This window comes from Aotus nancymaae, unplaced genomic scaffold (genome assembly GCF_030222135.1).
Source record: "Aotus nancymaae isolate 86718 unplaced genomic scaffold, 86718_ANA_hifiasm-v0.15.2.pri h1tg000046l, whole genome shotgun sequence".
Taxonomy (NCBI): domain Eukaryota; kingdom Metazoa; phylum Chordata; class Mammalia; order Primates; family Aotidae; genus Aotus; species Aotus nancymaae.
The window spans coordinates 26673517-26698064 of record NW_026988460.1 but is presented as its reverse complement, the minus strand read 5'-3'; the positions used below and the strand labels follow the sequence as shown (position 1 = coordinate 26698064).

Below are 24548 nucleotides of genomic sequence, written 5' to 3'. Positions count from 1 at the left end.
GACAGAAGCAGAGAATCTACTGAGAGAGATCGTGGGGAGGTCTGAGTGTGCAGAGCCCACAGCTGCCTTTGCTTTTATTAAAGAATGGAAGGTGGGAGCTGATGGAGCGGGAGGGAGGAGCCAGCCATCAACTCCTCTCCGCCATCATAAGGGCAAGGGCCAGGCTTATAGTAGGTGCTGACGTCCAGAGTAGAAACACCTTAAAGAGTGAATGAATGAGTGAATAAATGAAGGCATCTGGTTTCTGAACGTGGCTGTAGCCATTTAACAGACTTGATGCGCCGCGGCTGAGGAAAGCCCCGCCCCCTGGAGCCCCACCCCCCCCAGGCCGAAAGCCCGTGCGTCTCCTAGCAACAGCCATAAGTAGCTGAGCTGCTGGTTCCGCGGCCCTCTCTGCACCCGCCGACGCTTCTCGCCGTCTTGGCGTTTCTTCGCTGAGGTGACTGTGAATCTGGTACGGGAGTTGCCACCGCGGTCCGAGTCCCCGCTGTCGCCCTGCTCATCCGTTTGCAGGTACCGCCGGCACCTGAAGGGAAACCCCGACCCCTGCCCCCACCTCGGCCGCGGCAGCCCGGGATCCTTCCCGCCTCGCCTCGACGCGTTCTCCCTCCTCGGCGTTAGCCCGGCGTTCCGCCTCCCTGGGCCCTGAGCTGATGTCCCGAGCCCAGCACCCAGTGCACATTCATGTTCTGTCTGGGGGGCAGGACTCGCCCTCCTCGACCTCGTCAGGCTCCCGCATGTGCTGCCCCCGGCCTGGTTTGCCTCTCCCCAAACAGCAAACGCATCCTGGGCTTTGGTGCAGCAGTCCTGCCTGAGCAGACGCCCCCTCTCCCACCAGGTGGCTTCCGGGAGCTGCTCACCTAGGGCAGGCGTTCCAGAAGCCCGGCGACTGACTCCTTGTTAGGCGAAGGAAATGGGGTTGCTCGTCGTCGGGCTTACTGCCAGCCACCCTTCTCTGTGTTTCCTTCATCCATTCATTCTCTAAGTCCGTTGAGTATCGATTGTGTGCCAGGCAGTGATGGAGCCCCGGCGTTTGCCCAGGAGCAGGCGGGGGAAGCGGGGAAGAGAAGGGTGGGTGCTCCTGCAGAAGGCCGGGCTGACCTCCTGGAGCAGCCCTGGAATACAGGCGGGGACAGCCTTCACTTTCTCCCTGCCAGGAGCGCCGGCGCCCAGTGGTGCGCTGTGCGGCATGTCGCTGCATGCGTGGGAATGGGAAGAGTACCCCGCAAGCATAGAGCCCATCACCTCCATTACCAGCTTTAACCAGTTCACGAGCGAGTGTGACGTGGAGGAACACCTGAAGGCCCAGGCCAGGGCCCAAGAGTCCGACTCTGAGCGCCAATGCAACAGCATCGCGTCCTCCTCTGAGCCTGCCAGCACCTTCAGCTCCGACGTGCCCCACGTGGTCCCCTGCAAATTCTGCATCTCACTGGCCTTTCCTGTGAATATGGGTAGGTGCTAGAGCAGAACTCTAACACCCTCTGAAAAAAGGGGGTGCACGAATGACTTTCTGCAGGAGTTGAGGGAGCATTTGCCCCACAACTTCTCTCCACCTGCCCCACCCCTAAACAGGCTGGCCAGTGCCAACTAGGAGCAGAGGTTGAAAAGAAACAGCAATTTTAGGGGACTCAACTGTGGTTGCATGAGCTTCACATACTTAATCCTCTCAACAAACCTAAGAAATAGGTGATGTTCTGTCTGCTTTTTACAGAGGAGGGCAGCGGAAGCATAGAGTGGTTAAGGCATTGATTCCCATAAGCTCTTGTGCATCACCTAATACCTTGTTTAAAATACATTTTCCTGGAGGCTGAGGCAGGAGAATCGCTTGAACTCGGGACGTGGAGGTTGCAGTGAGCCAAGATCGCACCATTGCACTCCAGCCTGGGCAACAAAAGCAAAACTCCATCTCCAAAAAAAAAAAAAAAAAATTATCCGATCTGTTAAATTAACATCTCTGAGTGTAAAGGTGTATCGGATAGTTATCGCCACAAAAGCCTAGTGCAGCAAACCTAAACAAGCTCACAAGCTCCAAGTTCAGTGGCTGCAAACAGGAACCCTAGGTTCTCCTGTATGTCCTGGGTGCTGGTCTAGGCTGCATTCTGTGACGGCTCAGCTCTGCCTCAGGCTGCTGCTCCTCCTGGACGAGTGGGCTAGCCTAGACACCTTCTTGTTCTAGAAACACAGAGACACACAAGAGGGCAAACTCATCCCCACAAACACTCCTCAAGTCTTGAGTGTCTCCCATCTGCTAGCATGTTACTGGCCAAAACACTCACATGGTTTCAGCCCAACATGGAGGGTGGAGACAAGTAGTCCTTCGCCTCTTGATAGGCTTTAGCTTTGCTTTGTTTTGTTTTCATCTGCCTGCTTGAACTAGCCCACCATGACGATTTCAGCTTCTCCTGGTATTCTGTTGATGGTTGCTTCAGATATTTTGGAGGCCATCTGGTTAGGTGTATAGCATGTTTAGAACTGCTCCATCTTCTTGGTGAATTGAACTTTTTGTCATTTTGTAGTGACCGTTCCTCCATTCCTGTCTAAAATGATGCCTTTACTCTTGGGTCTATTGCTATAAAGCAAAAGAGCCTGGAAAAAGACATCTGACAAATATCAACTAAAAGAAAATTGGCAGTTATCTTCTTTAGGCCTCATCTCATTCACAGCATTTTCTATGTGTGTTTTTTCTTTTTTGGTTGTCCCCTAAAGGCACTTATAAAATGGATCTCTGTGTGGCAAAACTTCATGAGATCTTGTGTACATAAGAGTATTTTTTATCATGGCAATACTTTGACATACCTTTGGCTGGATATGAAATTCTAGTTTCATTGCTTTTTTCCTTTAATATCTGAGTATTTATAGCTGAGTACATAAATTTTTTTTATACAAATTGTTTATTTATTTTCCAGTAAGTGAATTTGCTGGGTTGAAGGCATGGGTTTATAGTTTTTGATTGATATTGTCAACTTGCCCTTTAAAAGGGCTGAATAATTTTGCTTTCCTGTCTTCAGAAAAAGAGAGGCTCTGTCCACTTGCTGGCCACCTGGGGTTGAATCAGAAAAGGTCTAATGCTACCAGAGACTGGAAGGAGAAGCTTGACTCCAGTCTCTGCACAAATGCTAGCTATTCTGGTAGCAGAAAATTAATGCTGCAGCAGCCTCCTGGGGTTAAAAACTTAGACTTTAAAAGCTACAGCTTTAAGTATAGTCCTGTTGTTATAGAATATTTGGATTAAATGTTTATGGAGCTCCTAACACACCTTCTTACGACGTGAAAAGCCCCGGCCTAGAGCGTGGAGTTTAAGCTGGAGTGTAAGCAACCGGGGGTGTTGGGGGTGCTCTTTGGGCTCTGGCCTCTGGCAGAAGCCCAGCTGTATCTTCCACATCCTGTCACCCTATGCACCCCACATTGGGTAATTATGTTTTTGCTAAGCTGTTTTCTCTGTCTGGAATATCTGCCAGCTTTGCTCCTCTAAGACTCCACTGAGGTCCCACTGGGAGGCCCACCCCACCCTCCCCAGGCAGAGTTTGCTCCTCCACCTTTGTTCTTCACAACCTTGTTCCCGCTACTATTATTGCACAAATTACATTGTACTGTGATTTTTCTTCTTTTACTTGCTTCTTAGGGCCAGGAGGAGCTAGGGTAAGGCAAGTAAGGCATCTCTCGTAATAACATCTGGCCTGGCCATCTGATTTCACTTTAACTCTATCACCCTTTTAGCCCTAGGCCTACTAACCAACACTCAGCCTCCAACTGAGACACTCACTGTCAAAACCATGCACTTAAATTTTACACTTGGGTGCCCAGTCCAGGTCCTGCTCTGCTGGCTAGGAGCACTGGACCTGTACCTCCTTCCCCAAGCCAGGCAAGCAGTGTGGGGTGTGCAGCCTCTCGCAGCATCAAGTTCCAGGGAACTGGGGAGACGGGCCTACTTTTCCATATGAGGTTAAAATGAGACTTCTTCAATCTGCATCTTCTAGGTCATAAGGGAAAATATGCAAGTTTGATTGAAAAATATAAGAAACACCCTAAAATGGACAGCTCTGTTGCAAAGATGCGTCATTTTTACCACATTGAGTATTTCCTTCTGCCGGATGATGGAGAACCTAAAAAAGTTGACATATTGCTATTTCCAGTGGTGGCCAAAGTGTTCCTGGAGTCAGGAGTAAAGGTGCATGTGTGAGTGTGTGTAGCCTTGTGTGTGGGCTAATGCTCATCATGAAAAGTGTGCCACCTCATGGATGTGTGACATCAGCTCCACCTCCAGCTGGCTAGAATTGGAAGATCCTGGGCCCCACCTCCTGAGAGGAATCTGCACTCACCTGATCATTCCAATTACTGACTTTTTTTTTTAAGTCAGAGTCTTGCTCTGTTGCCCAGGCTGGAGTGCAGTGGCACGATCTTTGCTCACTGCAACCTCAGCCTCCCAGTTCAAGCAATTCTCATGCCTCAGCCACCCGAGTAACTTGAATTACAGGCATGAGCCACCGTGCCCAGCTAGTTTTTGTATTTTTAGGTGAGACAGAATTTCACTATGTTGGCCAGGCTGGTTTTGAACTCCTGACCTCAAGTGATTTGCCCGCGTTGGCCTCCCTAATTTCGGGCATTACAGGCGTGAGCCACGATGCCTGGCCTGTTTTTTTAGATATTTTGCCCAGTAATTTCCGGGGTGTTTCAAAAGTTTTTGTAGTTCTTGAGATTTCCTTTTTTCTGTGTGTGTGCGTGCATGTGTGTGTGTGCACGCGTACACACTACTTGCACACACACACTCCTGCCAGTGGTTTTGCTCCAGGTCATTGCTTGGAAGCAATCGAGGAGGATGCTATTTACTGGCAATTACTTTGATTTTATTTTTTCCTGAGGAACACAGAAGTCTGATGGGACCCAGTACACAACGCCCAATTTCCCCTGAGCTCAGAGCCTGGAGAGTGACCAGGCACCAAAGTCAGGCAGTGCTGCTGCTGAGGGCCTGGGCTGGGGCTGGGGCTGGGGCTGGGGCTGGAGCTAGCTCTGTTCGCCATGACCTTCACATGTCTTTCCCCAGTTGACATCTCTGAATGTTGTTTTACACAGACCGTGAAGCCGTGGCATGAAGGTGACAAAGCCTGGGTGTCATGGGAGCAGACTTTTAATATCAGTGTGACAAAGGAATTATTAAAGAAAATAAATTTCCACAAAATCACCTTGAGCCTTTGGAACATTAAGGACAAGCTGTCAAGAAAAGCCAGATATTACCGATTGAAGACTGCCGGTCTCATGGACGACGTGGGAGCTTTTCATAAGTCAGGTGCTCTGGTTTTATTTGAAATGGTTCTGGAAGCCTGGGGCTTACTCACTAGTAACAGCATAAAAGCCAGTGTCTCCTGGTTTCCTTCCTCTAATTGGCATATGCACACACGGGTTTCTGGATCTGTGGCAGGGCATTCCACCAGGTCATGCTGTGGTGATAGGAAGGGCCACCCTGGGCAGTGATGATGTGGTGGGCAGTGTTCCTGCAACTCCACCTTTTGGGCCCTTTTATTTTAGGGCAGCTCTGACTTGGGCACCCACCACTGGCCTGGACTAGTATTATATGTTTACTAAAAAAAAAAAAAAATTAGAGGATACCAAGAAACAAAAGAGAAAACTTAAAAATCCTACCACCCCAAGTCAGTCGTCTTAACATTTTCATGTAGACCTTTCCAGACTCATTTGTATAAATATTATATCAATAGCAGAAAGTTTGTTGTTTTTTTTTTGAGACAGTCTCGCTCTGTTATCCAGGCTGGAGTGCAATGATGTAATCTTGGCTCACTGCAACCTCTGCCTCCCCGCTTCAAGTGATTCTCCTGCCTCAGCCTCCCAAACAGCTGGGACTACAGCCACGTGCCACCACGCCCAGCTAATTTTTGTATTTTTAGTAGAGTTGGGGGGGGTTTTGCCATGTTGGCCAGGCTGGTCTCGAACTGCTGACCTCAGGTGATCCACCCGCCTTGGCTTCTTAAGGTACTGGGATCACAGGTGTGAGCCACTGTGCCCAGCCAATGTCAGAAAGTCTTTTGAACTCCCTTGAAGGAGAGGACCAGGAGGGGTGGAAAGATCCAGGCTTTGAAGCCAGACAGTGGAATTCAGTCCTGTCTCTGTCTTGTACTTGCTGTTGACCTGGGCACGTTCCTGAACATATGTTTCTCATCTGTAAAAAAGGAAAAACAACTAGTACCTGCTTCTCTGGAATACTGGAGGCAGGTTGATGAGAGCGGTGCACCTGGGTACAGGCAATAAGGAAGTTATGCATTGTCTATAGAAAAGTTAAGAACTGTGGCTGAGCGCAGTGGCTCACACCTGTAATCCCAGCACTTTGGGAGGCTGAGGCGGGTGGATCATGAGGTCAAGAGATTGAGATCACTCTGGCCAACATGGTGAAACCCCATCTCTACTAAAAATAGAAAAATTAGCTGGGCATGGTGGTGCACGCTTGTAGTCCCAGGTACTCCAGAGACTGAGGCAGGAGAATTGCTTGAACCCAGGAGGCAGAGGTTGCAGTGAGCCTTGATCGCGCCACTGCACTCCAGCCTGGCAACAAAGTGAGACTGTCTCGAAAAAAAAAAAAATTTAAGAATTGTAATTAAATGCTACCAATTAAACTATGACATGGCATTAATTGTAAGATGCCTCCTGATGCTTAGAGATGTTAAAAATAAAAGTAGGTACAGTGGTTCATGCCTGTAATTCCAGCACTTTGGGAGCCTGAGGCAGGAGTTTGAGACCAGCCTGGGTAACATGGCAAGACCCTGTCTCTATAAAAAATTTAAAAATCAGCCCAGCATGGTGATGTGCACCTGTAATTCTAGCTACTTGGAAGGCTGAGGTGGGAGGATTGCTTAAGCCTGGGAGGTCGAGGCTTCAGTAAGTTGTTTGACTGCACACCGGCCTGGGTGACAGAGCGAGACCTTGTCTCAGGAAAAAAAAAAAAAAAAAGCAAAACAGATGTACATATTAGAATCAGTGATTCTAATGATGTATAGTACTATTATTGTTGTCAGCGCCTTCCAGATGAGTGTAATTATCCTCAATTTTGTGTGGCTGGAAAGCCTTGCCTTTCTCTGATTTTCCAGCCTGCCTTCTTAAGGAGCCTTTCTGACCTTGGAGGCTTGGAACTTCCCATTTTTTTGTTTTTGTTTTTTTTTTTTTGAGACGGAGATTCGCTCTTGTTACCCAGGCTGGAGTGCAATGGCGCGATCTCGGCTCACCGCAACCTCCGCCTCCTGGGTTCAAGCAATTCTCCTGCCTCAGCCTCCCGAGTAGGGACTACAGGCGTGTGCTACCATGCCCAGCTAATTTTTTTTGCATTTTTAGTAGAAACGGGGTTTCACCATGTTGACCAGGATGGTCTCGATCTCTTGACCTTGTGATCCACCCGTCTCGGCCTCCCAGAGTGCTGGAATTACAGGCGTGAGCCACCGCGCCCGGCCGGAACTTCCCATTTTTAATGTTTCATTTATATTCAGGGTTTTTTACTCTTGGCACTATTGACATTTTGCGCCAGATAAATTCCTCAATGTGAAGGCTGTTCTGTGGATTGCCAGGTGTTTTGCAGCGTCTCTGGCCTCTACTAGCTGCCAGTAGTAGCCTGCCAGTTGTGACAATCAGAGTTCTTCAGACATTGCCAGATGTCCCCTGGGGGTCAAAATCGCCCCTGGCTGAGAAACACTGGTATATACCTGCATTACAAGTTGTAGACTTCCAGCTTGAGAAAATGGGACTCGAGGTAATTTTTCTCACCTGGACCAAAGGAAAGAACCATGTCCTCAAAGTGTGAGCGTTGGACCACCTGCATCAGATGCTTACCTGCAGATTCCAGGCCTGATTCAGAGCTGCTGAGCCAGACTTTCTGGTCAGTATCTGCCCTGCAGTAGGCTCTCATTGGGGTAGGGTGCTGAGGTGGAAGTATCAGGAAGGATTCCTGGAGGAAGGCCCGTAGTGGCAAAGAGATGGGTAAAGGGAATTTGGTGGCCAGAAAAGGAAGGAAGGAAGAAAGGGTGTTCCAGGGCCTCCAGGGAGCACCCACAAGCCTCTTGTTCTGAGTATTCTTATTACTTGATTGAGACACGTTCTCACCGTTGCACAGGTTGGAGTGCAATGATGTGATCATAGCTCACTACAGTTTTTAACTCCTGAGCCCAAGTGATTCCTCCTGCCACAGCCTCCTGAGTAGGTGGGACCACAGGTGCCAGTACACCTGGTTAATTTTTAGATTTTATCTTATGTAGAGATTGGGTCTTACTGTGTTGCCCAGGCTGGTCTCTAACTCCTGGTCTTAAGCAACCCTCCTGCCTTGGACTCCTAAAGTACTGGGATCGCAAGTGTAAGCCACTATGCCTAGCACTGTGAAACGCTGAAATGACAGCACCTGCTCCTTCTTGAACCCTGTCCCAAGCTTAGCATCACTGCTTCTTATTTAAAGAAGTTTTTCTCATTAAAAAAGCAGTGCAAATTCACTTTATATAACAATTTAGAAATAGACTAGCAAAAAAGAGAAGAAATTAAAACCTCACGATTCCTGTCCAGCGATAGCCATTGTTAACATTTTTTTCTGTGAATGTAGTGTACATGTTGTCCTAAGTCCTGCCTTTTCTCCTTAAAAAGATTTCTTACAGAAATTCTTGTTTCTTGGGAGTGCAGAAACACTGTAAGAGTTCTGCCTCATGTTATAAAGGGGGTAGGATGCTTTCTGGATGCCTGGTGGTAGGTCACATGCCGGAACTTGGTAGCTTTTAACCTGCTGGTCTTGAAGGACACATCCCAACCCAACTCAGTGTACTAGTCAGGGTTCTGTAGAGGGAAGGACTAATAGGATAGATATATGTATGAAAGGGAGTTTATTAAGTAGTTTTGGCTCACATGATCACAAGGTGAAGTCCCACAATAGGCCGTCTGCAAGCTCAGGAGCCAGGAAGCAAGTCTGAGTCCCAAAATAGGGAAAAATCCCTATTCAAAAATCTTCCCACGTCAAAAATAGGGAAGCCTATGGTGCAGGCTGAAGGCCTGGGAGCCCTCTGGCAAGCCACCGGTGTAGGTCCAAGAGTCCGAAAGCTAAAGAACTTGGAGTCTGATGTTTGAGGGCAGGAAGCATCCAGCACTGGAGAAATACGAAAGCCGGAAGACTCAGGAAGTCAGCTCCTTCCATGTTCTTCTGCCTGCTTTCTTCTAGCCGAGTGCTGGCAGCTGATTAAATGGTGCCCACCCAGACTGAGGGTGGGGCTGCCTCTCCTAATCCACTGATTCAAATTTTAATCTCCTTTGGCAACACCCTTGCCAACATACCCAGGATCAATACTTTGCATTCCTTCAATCCAATCAAGCTGACACTCAGTATTAACCATCACACTCAGCATTTCTCTTCCCTTCAATCTGCTCGATTTCTAAGGACTGGTTGAAGACCGCATTCTTCTCAAAGCCCCCAGTCATATTTAACTCCTCCTTTGCCCTCAATTCTCAACACCTCCACCCAGTTCCCAGGAGGTTTCCTCCACCTGTTGTTCTTGGGAGAGCTCTCTGCCCAGCTGTCTTCTCCCTCCTGCCCTCTGGCTCTCTCTGCACCCAGGTTTGTTCCCACTTCTCTCTCCTGCCACTGTGGCCTTGCCTTTCTCTGTCTTCCCTCCGGCCTTGGTGCTGCCTTGCTCTGCAGCTGTTCGTGGCTGCCCCAGGGCCTTTAGGGAACCAAGTGTAGACTTTGAGTCTGGCCTTGAAGGCATTTTACAATCTGCTTCCAAGGCTCCTTCTTACTGCCACTGCCCCTTCACACCACAGCCCACCTCCTGGTCCGTGAAGATATGTGGATCTCCCTTGTAATAAGGCCTGCCTCCAGCCAGGTGGGCGTTCCTCCATGCCTCTCAGCCTCATCTCTTTTTCCAAAAATGTTATCTATCAATTTCACCTCTTCTTTTTTCTACTTCTTTCTTGTAGCATCTTTCATCTCCATTTGTTAATTCACTTCCTCCATTCATTCATTATCCTGCCCATTCTTGGTGGCTGCCATGTGCATGCGAGGCCTCTAGGGATAGAAATGAAAGGCGTTGAGGAGCTGACACCCTAGCTGGGGACAGGGCACTCTGGGCGCAGTCGTGGCTTTGTTAAGGACAAGCTCTCTGACCACAGGAAAGTTACTTCAGTGTCATATCTTCACCTGTGAGGTGGGGAATACTCCTGCCCTCCTTAAAGTGGAATGCGAGGAGCCAGTGAAGCAGTGCATGTCATGGGCTCAATGCTCGCATCTGGAGGATGCCGCTGGCTGAGGTCTGAGAACCTCAACGCATGCGCCTATCCCAGACGTGTGTGCTTATTGTTTTGAGTTTCCTGGAATTTGGAGGCAGCTTCCTAGGCAGCATCTCCAGGAGAATAAGGACCTTATCTACTGCTTCATCTTCTTCAGAGGAAGGTGACTGTCACTACAGGTATACCTTGATTTATTGTGCTTTGCTTTATTGGGCTTCACAGAGATCATGTTTTTCCAGATTGGAGGTTTGTGGCAACCCTGTGTCAAGCAAGTCTATTGGCGCCATTTTTTCAACCTTGTCTGCTCACTTTGTGTCTCTGTCACGTTTTGGTAATTAATTCTTGTGGTTTTTCAAACTTATATTTGCTTTGGTGATCTATGATCTGTGATCTTTGATGTCACTATTGCAAATGTTTGGAGGTGTTACACACTGCACACAAGTGAAACAGTAAACCTAACTGATAAATGCTGTGTGTGTTCTGACTCCAGAACACAGGGCTCCAGTGACCAGCCATTCTCCTGTCTCTCCCTCTCCTCAGGCCTCCCTGTTCCCTGAGGCACAACAATACCGAAATTAGGCCAATTAATAACTCTACAATGACCTCCAAAGTGTTCAAGTGAAAGGAAGCATCACACATCTCTCCCTTTAAGTCAAAAGCTAGAAATGATTAAGCTTAGTGAGGAAGCCATATCAAAAGCCTAGATAGGCTGAAAGCTAGGCTTCTTGTGCCAAACTGTTAGCCAAGTTGAGAATGCATGGCAAAAGTTCTAGAAGGAAGTTAAACATGCTGCTCCAGTGAACACAGCAATGATAAGAAAGTGAAACAGTCTTATAGCTGATACAGAGGAAGTTTTAATGGTCTGGCTAGAAATCAAACCAGCCACATTATTGGCTGAAGCCTAATCCAGAGCAAGGCCCTAACTTTCTTCAGTTCTATGAAGGCTGAGAGGGGTGAGGACACTGCAAAAGAAAAGTTTGAAGCTAGCAGAGACTGGTAGATGAGGTTTAAGGAAAGAAGCCATCTCCATAACAGAAAAGTGTAAGGCAAGTGCTGATGGAGAAGCTGCAGCAAGTTATTTAGGAGATTTAGCTAAGCTCACTGATGAGGGTGATGACACTAAGCCACAGATTTTCAGAGGAGATGAGACAGCCTTCTATTGGAAGAAGCTGCCATATAGGACTTTCATAGCTAGAGAGGAGAAGTCAATGCCTGGCTTCAAAGGACAGGCTGACTCTCTTGTTAGGGGCAGTGTAGCTGGTGACTTAGAGTAGAGACCAGCGCTCATTGACCATTCCCACAACCCTAGGGCCCTTAAGAATAGTGCTAAATCTACTCTGCCTGAGTTCTGTAAATGTAACAACAAAGCCTGCATGACAGCACACCTGTTTACAGCATGGTTTACTGAATATTTAAAGCCAACTATTGAGACCTACTGCTTAGAAAAAAGACTCCTTTCCAATATGACTGCTCATCGATAATGCACCTGGTCACCTAAGCTCTGATGGAGATGTACAAAGAGATGACTATTGTTTCAACATCCATGCTGCAGCCTATGGATCAAGGAGTAATTTTGACTTTCAAGGCTTATTATTTAAAAAACACATTTCATAAGGCCATAGCTGCCATAGATAGTGATTCTTTTGATTGATATGGGCAAAGTAAATTGAAAACCTTCTGGAAGGCCCAGGCACAGTGGTTCATGCCTGTAATCCTAGCATTTTGGGAGGCTGAGGCAGGTGGATCACCTGAGGCCAGGAGTTTGAGACCAGCCTGGCCAACATGGCAAAACCCCGACTCTACTAAAAATACAAAAAATATCCAGGCGTGGTGTTGGGCACCTGTAATCCCAGCTGCCTCGGAGGCTGAGGAAAGAGAATTGCTTGAAACCAGGGGGCAGAAGTTGCAGTGAGCTGAGATCGTGCCATTGCACTCCAATCTGGGTGACAGAGTGAGACTCCATCTCAAACAACAACAACAAAACCTTCTGGAAAGGATTCACCATTCTAGATGCTTTTAAAATATCTGTGACGCATGGGAGGAGGTAAAAATATCAACATTAATAAGAATTGGAAAAAGTTGATTCCAACCTTCATGAATGACTGAGGGGTTCAAGACTTCAGTGGAGCAAGTCACTGCAGATGTAGTAGAAGCAGCAAGAGAACTAGAATTAGAAGTGGAGCCTGAGGATGTGACTGAATTGCTGCAGTCTCATCAAATTTGAACAGATGAGGAGTTTCTTCTTATGGATGAGGAAAGAAAGTGGTTTCTTGAGATGAGATAGAATCTACTTCTGGTGAAGAGGCTGTGAACGTTGTTGAAATGACCACAGAGGATTTAGAATAGTACACAAATTTAGTTGATAAAGGAGAAGCAGAGTTTGAGAGGATTGACTCCAATTTTGAAAGCAGTTCTACTGCGGGCAAAATACTATGAAACAGCCTCACATGCTACAGAGAAATGCTTCATGAAAGGAAGAGTCGATCAATGCAGCCAACTTCATGGTGAGGTGAACCCAGCCCTCAGCACCCACCACCCTAATCACCGAGCAGCCATCAACATCGAGGCAAGACCCCCACAGCAAAAAGATGATTACCCGAAGCCTCAGATGATTGTTAACTTTTTTTCTTTTAAGACGGGATTTCACCATGTTGGTCAGGCTGACCTCAGGTGATCTGCCCGCCTTGGCCTCCAAAGTGCTTGGATTACAGGCGTGAGCCATCGTGCCCAGCAATATATATATATATATTTTTTGAGATAGGGTCTTGCTCTGTCCCCCAGGCAGCAGTGCAGTAGCGTGATCATGGCTCACTGCAGCCTCGACCTCCCAGACTCAAGCAGCCCTCCCACCTCAGCCTCCCAAGCAGCTGGAATTACAGGTGCATGCCACCATGCCCAGCTATTTTTTCTTTTTTGTAGAAACAAGGTTTCACTATGTTGCTTAGGCTTGTCTTGAACTCCTGGCCTCAAGTGATCCTCTCACCTCAGCCTCCCACAGTACAGAGATTACAGGCAGAAGCCACTGTGCCCAGCCTGTGACATCTTTTAGCAATAAAGTATTTTTTCTCTCTCTTTTCCTTCCTTCCGTCTCTCCCTGCTTCTCTTCCTTCCTTCCGTCCGTCCTTTTTCTCTCTTTTTTTTTTATTAAGAGACAGAGTCTCTCTCTGTTACCCAGGCTGGAATGCAGTGGTGCAGTCACAGCTCTGTGCAGCTTCAAACTCTTAGGCTCAAGCAGTCTCCCAGTTCAGCCTCTCAAAGTGCTGGGATTACAGGCATGAGCCACTGTACCTGGCACGCTAAAGCATTTTTTAAACTAAGGTATGTGCTTTTTTTTTTTTTTAAAGATATAATGCTGTCGCACATTTAATAGACTACAGTATGGTATAAACATAATTTATATGCACTGGGAAAATTATGTGTGACTCACTTTATTGTGATACTTACTTTGGTGTAGTCTGAAACTGAACCCACAATATCTCTGAGAAATGCCTGTAGTATTGGTCACTGCCAATCAAAAAGAAAGAAAAAAAGAAATGCCTGTAGTAGATATTCAATAAGTATTTTGGATTGATTGACTCAATGATTCTTTCTTCTCCTGCATTCTAGAAGTGAGACATTTGGTTTTAAATCAGAGGAAATTATCTGAACAGGGCATTGAGAATGCCAACATTGTCAGAGAGGAGTGGAACCAGGAACATCCCCCAGGAAAACAAGAAAAAGCAGAAAAACACCCAAAGTCTTTGCAAGGTGAGCAGAGAAGGGCTTAGTGGAGAAGCTGAGTGCAAGGCAGCGCAGGGAAAGCCGTTCCATGGTGCGCTGGGGCGGCGCATGTGCACGGGAGTCCCTCCTGCGTGTTGGCAGTGGAGGCGGGCGGGGCTCACCTTCCCACACGGCTGCACTGCTCTTGCTGCATGGCTTACTTTTTGTTGCTGATTCTTTTATTTTTAAATTTAATGTGTGCCTATGTGTGTATTCAAAAATTTTCTTTCTTTTCTTTTTTTTTTTTTTTTTTTTTGAGACAGAGTTTTGCTCTTGTCGCCCAGGCTGGAGTGCAATGGCGCAATCTCGGCTCACTGCAACCTCCGCCTCCCAGGTGGAAGCGATTCTCCTGCCTCAGCCTCCCAAGTAACTGGGATTACAGGCGCCCACCACCACACCCAGGTGATTTTTGTATTTTTAGTAGAGACGGGGTTTCACCTTGTTGGCCAGGCTGGTCTCAAACTCTTGACCTCAGGTGATCCACCCGCCTCAGCCTCCCAAAGTGCTGAGATTACAGGCATGAGCTACTGCACCTGGCCTCAAAAACTTTTCTGAATGTAGAAGTTATATATGTGGTTTTTAGAAAATTTAGCGAATAAAGTATAAAACAGAAAAAACGTTTCATCACAAGGAGCGATCTATGTAACAGTGTGGTTATTATATTGTAGAGAATTTCTTTGTTTTTGTTGTAGGTTTTTGTTTTTTTGTTTTTGTTTTTGTTTTTGAAACAGAGTCTTGTTCTGTCACCCAGGCTGGAGTGCAGTGGTGCAATCTCAGCTCACTGCAACCTCTGCCTCCTTGGTTCAAGTGATTCTCCTGCCTCAGCCTCCCGAGTAGCTGGGACTACTGGGATGAACCATTCATCACACCCAGCTATTTTTTGTATTTTTAGTAGAGACAGAGTTTCACCCTCTTGGCCAGGTTGGTCTCAAACTCCTGACCAGGTGATCCACTGGCCTTGGCCTCCCAAAGTGCTGAGATTGCAGGCATGAACCACCTCACCCAGCCTAAGATTTATCTTTTTTTTTTTTTAAACACAGATTAGGTTATCCTGGATACATACTCCTGTATTTAGAGATTAAGATGTCATCACATGCACTTTCCCTTCTTCTTGTTATTCATTGATTTATTATTTTCTGTTAAGACGGGGTCTCACTCTGTCACTTAGGCTGCAGTGCTTACTATACTCAGGCTTGATCACAGCTTACTATAGCCTTGAACTCCTGGACTCAAGCAATATTCCTGCCTCAGCCTCATGAGTAGCTGGGAGCACAGGCATGTGCCACCAGGCTTAGTCAGTTTTTAAATATTTTATAGAGATGGAATCCTGCTATATTGCCCAGGCTGGTCTCGAACTCCTGGGCTCAAGTGATCCTCCTGCCTCAGCTTCCCAAAGTGTTGGGATTACAGGTGTGAGCCACTGCACCAGGCTGCACTTTCCTGTTTCCTTAAAAACTTTCCATGAACTTCATTTGCGGTGACTAAGTAGTATTTCATCTGCTGGGCAGACTATAATCTAATCATTCCCTATGGTTGGGAACTTGGGAATCTTGGGACTATTTTCATTTTCTCATGTAAACAGTACTGAAATGGACAATTTAATACATAATAGACTTTCTTCTCTTTCTCTGTTGGCTGTTATATAAGGAACTAAAGGTCTCCTCTTGACTCCATTTATCAAAATAATCGAAACTAGTCTGTATGTTTATTCATTCACTCGCTTATTAACAAACTTCTTTTACTGAGTGCTTACCATATCCCAGGCCTTCTGCCTAGAGACTGACATTACAGAAATGGGTTAGGGGCCCTCATTTCTTAGTGAGCTAGTGTGTAACAAAAAGCTTGGAAATATTTGCTACTATTTTCAGGTTCTCATCAAGCAGAGCCTGAGACTTCTTCCAAGAACAGTGAAGAATATGAGAAGTCCCTCAAAACAGATGATTCTTCTATGGTTCAGTAAGGATTGAATGATATTTTGGGTGCTGGGAGTGAAGCCCCTCTTGTACTAGCCCTACTATGAGTCATGGTAGGTTTTTATAGAAAATCCAGTTAAATTGGAGCTCATGCAATCCAGGCTAAATTAAGGGAGCAGGGAAAGGGCAGCTTGTGTTTATGAGTACATGCTGCACCTCAAGCTTTCTGCATGCATTATTTTATCTTATTTGATCCTCATAATGACAACTTTGTGAGGTGGTATGACTATCTCCATTTTCTACACAAGGTAACTGAGTAAGTGATTTACACAAAGTCATAAACCAGAATTCCTGGTTAAGCCAGGATTCCAACCCACACCTTCAGACTCCTGAGTCTCCAGCCATCCTGCATGAGGTCAGTTGCTCTTAGGGCCTCTGGTAGCCTGAGAAGAATCTGGAGAAGGAGACTCCTTGGATGCTATGGGGACCAGGGATAGAATGGAAGCCCAGCTGATGGTTTGGGAAAATGGAATGAGAAGAACCAAGAGAACATGTCTTTAAACAATTTTGGGTTTTAAAAATTGCTTTTAGGGCCAGGCGCGGTGGCTCAAGCCTGTAATCTCAGCACTTTGGGAGGCCGAGGTGGGTGGATCACGAGGTCAAGAGATCGAGACCATCCTGGTCAACATGGTGAAACCCCGTCTCTACTAAAAATAAAAAAATTAGCTGGGCATAGTGGCGCGTGCCTGTAATCCCAGCTACTCAGGAGGCTGAGGCAGGAGAATTGCCTGAACCCAGGAGGTGGAGGTTGCGGTGAGCCGAGATCACGCCATTGCACTCCAGCCTGGGTAACAAGTGCGAGACTCCGTCTCAAAAAAAAAAAAAAAAAAAAATATTGCTTTTATATTGAATACGTAGATTAATTTGGGAGGAATTAACATTTTTACATTGTTAAGGTATCTCATCCATGACCATGGTATATCCTTTCACTCAATTCAGACCCTCCCTTATGTCCTTTAATAGAGTTAATTTATTCTACCCATAAATGTAATGGATAATTCCTATAAGTGAATTCTTAGATGTTTATAATTTGGGCTATTTTTATAAAAACATATTTCTCATTATATTTTTTGAGTTGGTTTAGTACCTCCAATGCAGACCAACTGTGCCAACATCACTGGGGATTTGGTAGAAATGCAGAATTTCAGGCCTGCCCCTGGTTTACTGAACCAGAGTCTGCATTTTATTTGACAAGATCCCTAGGTAACTCACAGGCACATTGAAAACTTAGAAGCACTGTGTTAGAGGAATGCACTATAAGATTTTTTAAAAATCTGCTTTCATTTAGTCCATCAGTAAATAAATTCTCAGATCAGGCCCCTGATTTTTTTCACCTTCATTAATTTTTCTCTTTGTGAATTTTCTAGATGGAGTGTTTCAAGAACACCAACCATTTCTTTGGCAGGAGCAAGCATGATGGAGATCAAGGAATTAATTAATGAATCATTTAGCAGCTTAAACATATTAGACAGACAAAGATCTCAAAGTAAGTTAGGATTTGGGAATTTTAAAATACAACTAGACTTGGAAGAACTATGAAATATTTTAAATTCAGGATACTTCAGTGAGATTCTTGCATATTTGACCAAATGTTTCTCAAAAGTAAGAGTACTGTATACATTTTCAACTTATGCATTCCATCCTTACTGTCCATCCATCCATTCCCATTTATCCACTCATCTATCTTTCCATCCCATCTATCTATCCATCCACCTGTATTCATCCATCCATCCACCTGTATTCATCCATCCATCTACCTGTATTCATCCATCCATTCATCCATCCCTATCCATCCATCCCCATCCATTCATCCATCCACCCATTCCATTCATCCACCCATCCATCTCCATCCATCCATTTGTTCCATTTCTTCTCATGTCTTTCACTCACCCTCATTATCATCCCACTCCACCAATATTTTTGACCCGTGGTGTGTTGTGCATATGGAGGACATGAAAATCTTTAATATCTAGTGGAGACTTTCAAATAAAGAATTATAATTCTATGTGATAGATGCTATGTTAGGGGTAGGTATATGGTATGTTGGGGAAGCATAAAAAAGTAGTGTTTATGGAAAGACTTCTTGAAAGATAAAGTATTTACTCGTTTACTCTTTTCTTTTTTTTTTTTTTTTTTGAAAGGGAGTCTCGCTCTGTCACCCAGGCTGGAGTGCAGTGGCACAATCTCGACTCACTGCAACCTCCGCCTCCTGGGTTCAAGTGATTCTCCTGCCTCAGCCTCCTGAGTAGCTGGGATTACAGGCATCTGCCACCACACCCAGCTAATTTTTGTATTTTTCACCATGTTGGTCAGACTGGTCTCAAACTCCTGACCTCAAGTGATCCACCTGCCTTGGCCTCCCAAAGTGCTAGGATTACAAGCGTGAGCCACCGCGCCCAGCCCAGTATTTACTTTTACAGTGGAATGAGGAACACAGTATCCCATGTCACGGGACCCACTCATGCAGAAGCATGTAATCTTATTCACGTACTGTCAAGAGAGCAGAACCCTCAGAAGCCACTAAACCGACTTCCTCATTCTCAGCCTAGATCCCCTCACCAGTTTCTCATTAAGGAGTTGTATTTCCAGTGTGAGGTGGGAACATCTAGAGCCAGTGAGTGCACTGCTGCCTCCTGGGATGGGCCATTTCACATCCTGTTAGCTGTAATTGCTACAGATCATTTCCTCGTCTCTCAATCAGTTACCTGTTTGTTGTTTCCTGACACTGGCCTGGTTCTAGCAGTGCAATAGTTGAAAGCTGCGGAGAGAAGTGACCGCTTGAGCCAGGCCCTCTGCTGGGTGCTGGAGACACAGTTGAAGAAAACTCATTCCCATTCTTCCAGTCCACGAAGACTGAGTCACACGTTCACATGTGAACGCCTCTCAACATCTGACTTTTTTTCCAGATTAAAAGTGTTACTCTTTTTAAAAATGTGCTTTAAACATTTAATGAGGTTTTTAAACCATTCTTTTTATTTTGAAATAAAGATAGGAAAGTTCACAGGAAAATGCAACAACTATATATTCACAATTTAGGTGTTAGCATTTTGCCGTGTGTTATGGGTGGACCGTCCTTCACACACACAGTCCCCCTGCTGGGGATCTGAGTTGTCTCCAATTTCTCACTCTCCAGCACTGCCATGGTAAGTGTCTGGGCACACATGTGAGTCCATGGCATTGGCCCAGTGGGACCCCTGGGGCACAGATGGTGAACCCCAACCCCACTGCTGCTGGTTTACTCTCCAGGTGGCATCTCTTTACCCCGCTGCTTGCAGTCCTGAGGATTGCTGTTCTCTGCCATGCTCTGCACAGGCAGAGTTGAGTTCCTAACTCCTGATGAGGCTGAGCAGCATTGCATAGGCTTATTTGGTCACATTCATGTGATTTGCTTATTTTTCTGTTCGTTTAAAAAAATTGTCTTATTGATCTGGCAGCTTTGTGTTTATATCTTCTGGATAATTTTGCATTGCCAGTTATATGCATAGTAACCCTCACAGACAGGGGTATGTAACTTATCCTTTGCCTTGATTTATGGTATCTTGTTTTGTACACCAGTTATTTAACTATTCCTCTCTAGTTTATACTTTCAGGAATGTTTAAGAAATCCTTCCTCAACTGGGTATGGTGGTGTGTGCCTGTGGTCCAAGCTACTTGCAAGGCTGAAGGGATAATCGCTTGAGCCCAGAGTTTATGGCCAGCCTTGGCAACATAGTGAAACACCATCTCTCTCTCCTTTTTTTCTCCCCCGCCCCCACCAAGACTGAGTTTCGCTCTTGTCGCCCAGGCTAGAGTGCAGTGGCATGATCTTGGCTCACTGCTACCTCTGCCTCCCAGGTTCAAGTGATTCTCCTGCCTCGCCCTCCCAAGAAGCTGGAATTATAGGCGCCTGCCACCATGCCTGGCTAATTTTGTATTTTTAGTAGAGACAGTTTCACCATGTTGGCCAGGCTGGTCTCAAAATCCTGACCTCAGGTGATCCACCCACCTCGGCCTCCCAAAATGCTGGGATTACAGACATGAGCCATCATGCCCGGCCGAAACATCATCTCTTTAAAAAAAGAAAGAGTCCAGGTGCGGTGACTCACGCCTGTAATCCCAGCACTTGGGAGGCCTAGGCAGATGGATCACCTGAGGACAGGAGTTTGAGACTAGCCTGGCCAACATGGTGAAACCTTGTATCTACTAAAAATTAGCCATGTGTGGTGGCGTGTGCCTGTGATCCCATCTACTCTGGAGGCTGAGGCAGGAGAATCGCTTGAACCTGGGAGGCGGAGGTTGCAGTGAGCCTCGATCGCGCCACTGCACTCTATCCTGGGCAACAGAGTGAAGCTCCGTCTTTAAAAAAAAAAAAAAGAAAGAAAGAAAGCCTTCTTCATCCAGATGTTGGTATAGTCTCCTAGATACTCTTCTGATTTTAAAGTTTTTGTCTTATACTTTTAGTCTGGAATTCATTTTGTATATGTCATGAAGTAATTCAGTAACTTCATTTGCTCCCATATGCACAGTCAATATAATTTACTCATTGATTTGAAATGCCACTTCTGGCGTCTGTTAGGTTCCCCTGTGTGTTTGGGTCTGTTCCTGGGCTTTCTCGTCTGTCCCATTGATCTTGATGACCATAGATTTATATGCATTCTCATCTCCTTTTCCTTCTGATCTAAGCTTGGCACTGAGCTGAGGGCTTTCTGCAGCATTGCTAATTTCCTCTTCTTAGTGCCCTAGAAGGCAGGTGGTGTTGCCCTCATTTAACAGGTGAGGTTACTGAGGCTCAGACTGGGCTTTTGTTTGTTTAAGGGTAGGGTCTCTTTAAAAAGCCCATCCTCCACCCTGCACTGAGGTTAAGAGCTGAGTGGAGGAGAGTCTTGAGTAAGCCTTGTGGCGTCACTGTCATGGCAACCTTAGTCCTCTTCTGCCCATGTTCTCAGGTAGCAGTGGGAGGGGATGAGAGGCCCTCAACCTATTCCTACATATACTGAAAATGGGCCTACCATCTATACATATATATTTTTTTGAGACTGAGTCTCTCTCAGTGCCCAGGCTGGAGTGCAATGGTGTGATCTTGGCTCACTGCAACCTCCACCTCCCGGATTCAAGTGATTCTCCTGCCCCAGCCTCCGAGTAGCTGGGGTTATAGGCATGTGTCACCACATCTGGCCAATTTTTGTATTTTTAGTAGAGACAGGGTTTCTCCATGTTGGTCAGGTTGGTCTTGAACTCTCAACCTCAGATGATCCACCTGCCTTGGCCTCCCAAAGTGCTGGGATTACAGGAGTGAGCCACCATGCCTGGCCCTGCCATCTATATTTAGCTACCACTTCTGGTTGCTGGGAAGAGGCAGTGGCACAAAGAACAACCCCTGCCATCTAGGAGCTTCTGGAACCTTCCCGAATCTCTGTAGCATGTTCAGGTCCCCATATGGCAACTCAGATACAGTCTCCTCTTAATGCTTATCTCCTTTCTTTGATTTCACAGTTAAAGGGAAAGATTTAGAGGGAAGAAAGAAAATCCAGAAGAGACATAAGAAGCCCCCGGAAGAAGAGGAGGCAGACCCCGCGCTGACAGGCCCCAGGAGGCAGAGCGCCTTCTCCATCCAGCTGGCCCTCATGCCGCTTTTTGCCGGTACCCACTCCTTGCCCCGTTCCCAGTAGCTCCCGCTTGTCTTGTCACGCGTGACCAGAATGGCCATAAGCGGGTGCTCGCGATGACAGCCCTGCTGTGTGCCACCTCATTTCATCCTCACAGCCATCTCAGGAAACTCAGGGGAATTGGTGTCATAGTACAGAGGGAAACGGAGGCCCAGAGAGGGTAGCTACATTGCCTGAGATCACACAGCTGGGAAGTGTGAAGCCTGGACTTGAACCCAGCTGTTTGATTCCAAAATCCAAGGAAGCCTATAGGAATATCAGATGTCATCATCGTGTTTGCTAAGAAGATGCTGCTTTTAATGAGTGCTTTCCTACAGATTATTATAAATACATCTAGGAAAGGAAATGAGGAAAGGGAACCCTTTCTGACTGAGCCTCTCTGGGTGCAGGCACCTCCTGTATGACGCCTCACTCACTTCTCAGGGCAGACTCTGACCCACGCAGCCAACCTGTGGTATGGTGGTGGCTGTGGTGGTTATCATTGTTACCATTTTTTTCCAGTGAGGAAAAGAACTCAGAGAGGTTGAGTAACTTTCCTAAGGCCGCACAGCTCAATGACCAAACAGGGATTTAATTCTTTTGGTTTATAAGATCTATGACAATTTATGAACTAGATTTTCTACGTATTGGTAAATCATAACTAAATATTTATTATATCAATATGTTTTGATGATAGAAAGCTCAGCATATATTTTGGTAAAATTATGTTGCTTTGCTCCAAAAAAGAGTAATATGGGGAGAACTCCCCCTGCTTTTTCTTTTTAGAGAAAACAATTTCAGACTTTGTTCGTTTTTTTAGCCATCACGTGTCTTGTGCGCCCTCTCCTGGCTGTTCTGCAGAAGCGCGTGTTGGTCTTTTCTGAGCTGGAACCAGCGCTCATAGAGGAGGGAGCAAAAATCGCAAAACGGGGCCGGGCACGGTGGCTCACGCCTGTAATCCCAGCACTTTGGGAGTCCGAGGCGGGTGGATCACGAGATCAAGAGATCGAGACCATCCTGGTCAACATGGTGAAACCCCGTCTCTACTAAAAATACAAAAAATTAGCTGGGCATGGTGGCGCGTGCCTGTAATCCCACCTACTCAGGAGACTGAGGCAGGCAGGAGAATTGCCTGAACCCAGGAGGCGGAGGTTGCGGTGAGCCGAGATGGCGCCATTGCACTCCAGCCTGGGTAACAAGAGCGAAATTCCATCTCAAAAAAAAAAAAAAAAACCACAGAGAGCTTCCGGTTCACGTCCACAGGTGTCAGTCATCCTCCTCACGCGCTCTTGGGTTGGTGTCAATTCATTTTTGAGAAAGTGCTATTAACTTTTTAGTTTGCACTTTTTTTTTGAGATAGGGTCTTGCTCTGTCACCCATGCTGGAGTGCAAGTGACACAGTCATAGCTCACTCCAGCCTCAAGACAGCCTCTCGCCTCTGCCGCCAACATAGCTGAGACAGGTGCACAGCACCACATCTGGCTAATTGTTTTTGTATTTTCTGTGGAGACAAGGTCTTGCTATGTTGCCCAGGCCGGTCTTAAACTCCTGGGCACAAGTAATCCTCCTGCCTCAGCCTCTCAAAGTTCTAGAATTACAGGCGTGAGCTGCCGCACATGGCAGTTTGCAGTTTTAAATGACTTTTTGAAAATCATACTTCACCTATAGCTGGTCCTTCCTGACCACCTTCACTTTCTTGTAGCATCAGACCCTTCTCGAGAAGCAACCATGCCAGAGAGTAAAGTTTCAGAGGCTCTTACCCCACCCTACGCTCCAGCCTGACCCTCCAGCATACCTGTTGCACATGGTGGCTTTGCGCGAACGCCTTTGCTAGCTGCTTCCTTTGTCCTAGAGTCCCAAAGAGGAACTTATGATTCTCCTCGGGAGCGCACCATGGGACCTGCCCCACTTTGGATTTTACTTGAGAGGAAAGAGAAGCTCAACTGCCTTGGCCTGCCTGGTGTGACTGTTTCCAGCAGAGTAAAGTCAGGATGTGGCCCCCTCTCTCTCTCTCTCTTTTTTTTTTTTTTTGAGATGGAGTCTAGCTCTGTTGCCCAGGCTGGAGTGCAGTGGCACAGTCTCGAATCTCTACAACCTCCGTCCCTGAGGTTAAAGCAATTCTCTTGCCTCATCCTCCAAAGTAGCTGGGATTACAGGTGCATGAGACCACACCTGGCTAATTTTTGTATTTTTAGTAGACACAGGGTTTCACTATGTTGGCCAGGCTGGTCTCGAACTCCTGACCTCAAGTGATCCACTCGCCTCAGCCTCCCAAAGTGGTGGGATTACAGGTGTGAGTCACCATGCCCAACTTAGCTTCCCCTCTCTTTTAACCTGCGCCATTATGGCTGTACGATGCAGTGTTCATATGTAAGAGCTTTGGTGACAAAAACACGTTGATTCTGGCTCAGCCACTTACCAGCAAGTTGCTGCTTTCTCTGAGTCTCACTTTCCTCCTCTGTGAAATGAGGGTGATTACTCCCACCTCAGAGTGCTGTTTTAAGGATCACAGGAGCTGATGTGTGTAAACTCCTTAGCACAGTGGGACCCAGAGGGTGCTGGTGGGGAGGCAGCAGTTGCCTCCCGAGGCCACATGGGTGGGCTGCTCTGTCATACCCATGACATAACCCATGGTCATCCACGGAGAACGGCTTGGCTCAGCAGGCCAGTTGTATGTCTGGTTTTGCCAGAAGATCATAGCATAAGATTATTTATTGTAAACCCAGCATAATTATTTTTGGTAGTCATCTTCAATTTCAAATTAGGCCATAGATTTTGTATACTTTATTAGTAAATATTGGTGGGCTAGTAACCCAGTAAGATTTTAGGAAGATTCTGTATCTGGGAGTGAACTCTTATTTTAAAAGGATAGTATTGCGTAGCAGAGGGGCCCCACTTAGCCCAGCAGAACTGGTTTGGATGCTGGTTCCACAGCGTAGTA

The 24548-nt window shown here is 46.4% G+C and overlaps 1 protein-coding gene across 1 annotated transcript in view; it reads left to right on the top strand.

Annotated features, from left to right (window-relative positions):
- The first annotated feature begins 465 nt into the window (after positions 1–465).
- CFAP92 (cilia and flagella associated protein 92 (putative)) overlaps positions 466–24548 on the top strand; it is a 66896-nt gene continuing 42813 nt past the window's right edge. Inside the window, exons 1-8 of the mRNA XM_021676153.2 lie at positions 466–513; positions 1158–1451; positions 3978–4168; positions 5071–5284; positions 13858–13998; positions 15879–15966; positions 17351–17469; positions 21456–21602. Coding sequence (XP_021531828.2) covers positions 1190–1451; positions 3978–4168; positions 5071–5284; positions 13858–13998; positions 15879–15966; positions 17351–17469; positions 21456–21602 — 1162 coding nt within the window. The 5' untranslated portion in view covers positions 466–513; positions 1158–1189. The remainder of the gene's footprint in view (positions 514–1157; positions 1452–3977; positions 4169–5070; positions 5285–13857; positions 13999–15878; positions 15967–17350; positions 17470–21455; positions 21603–24548) is intronic.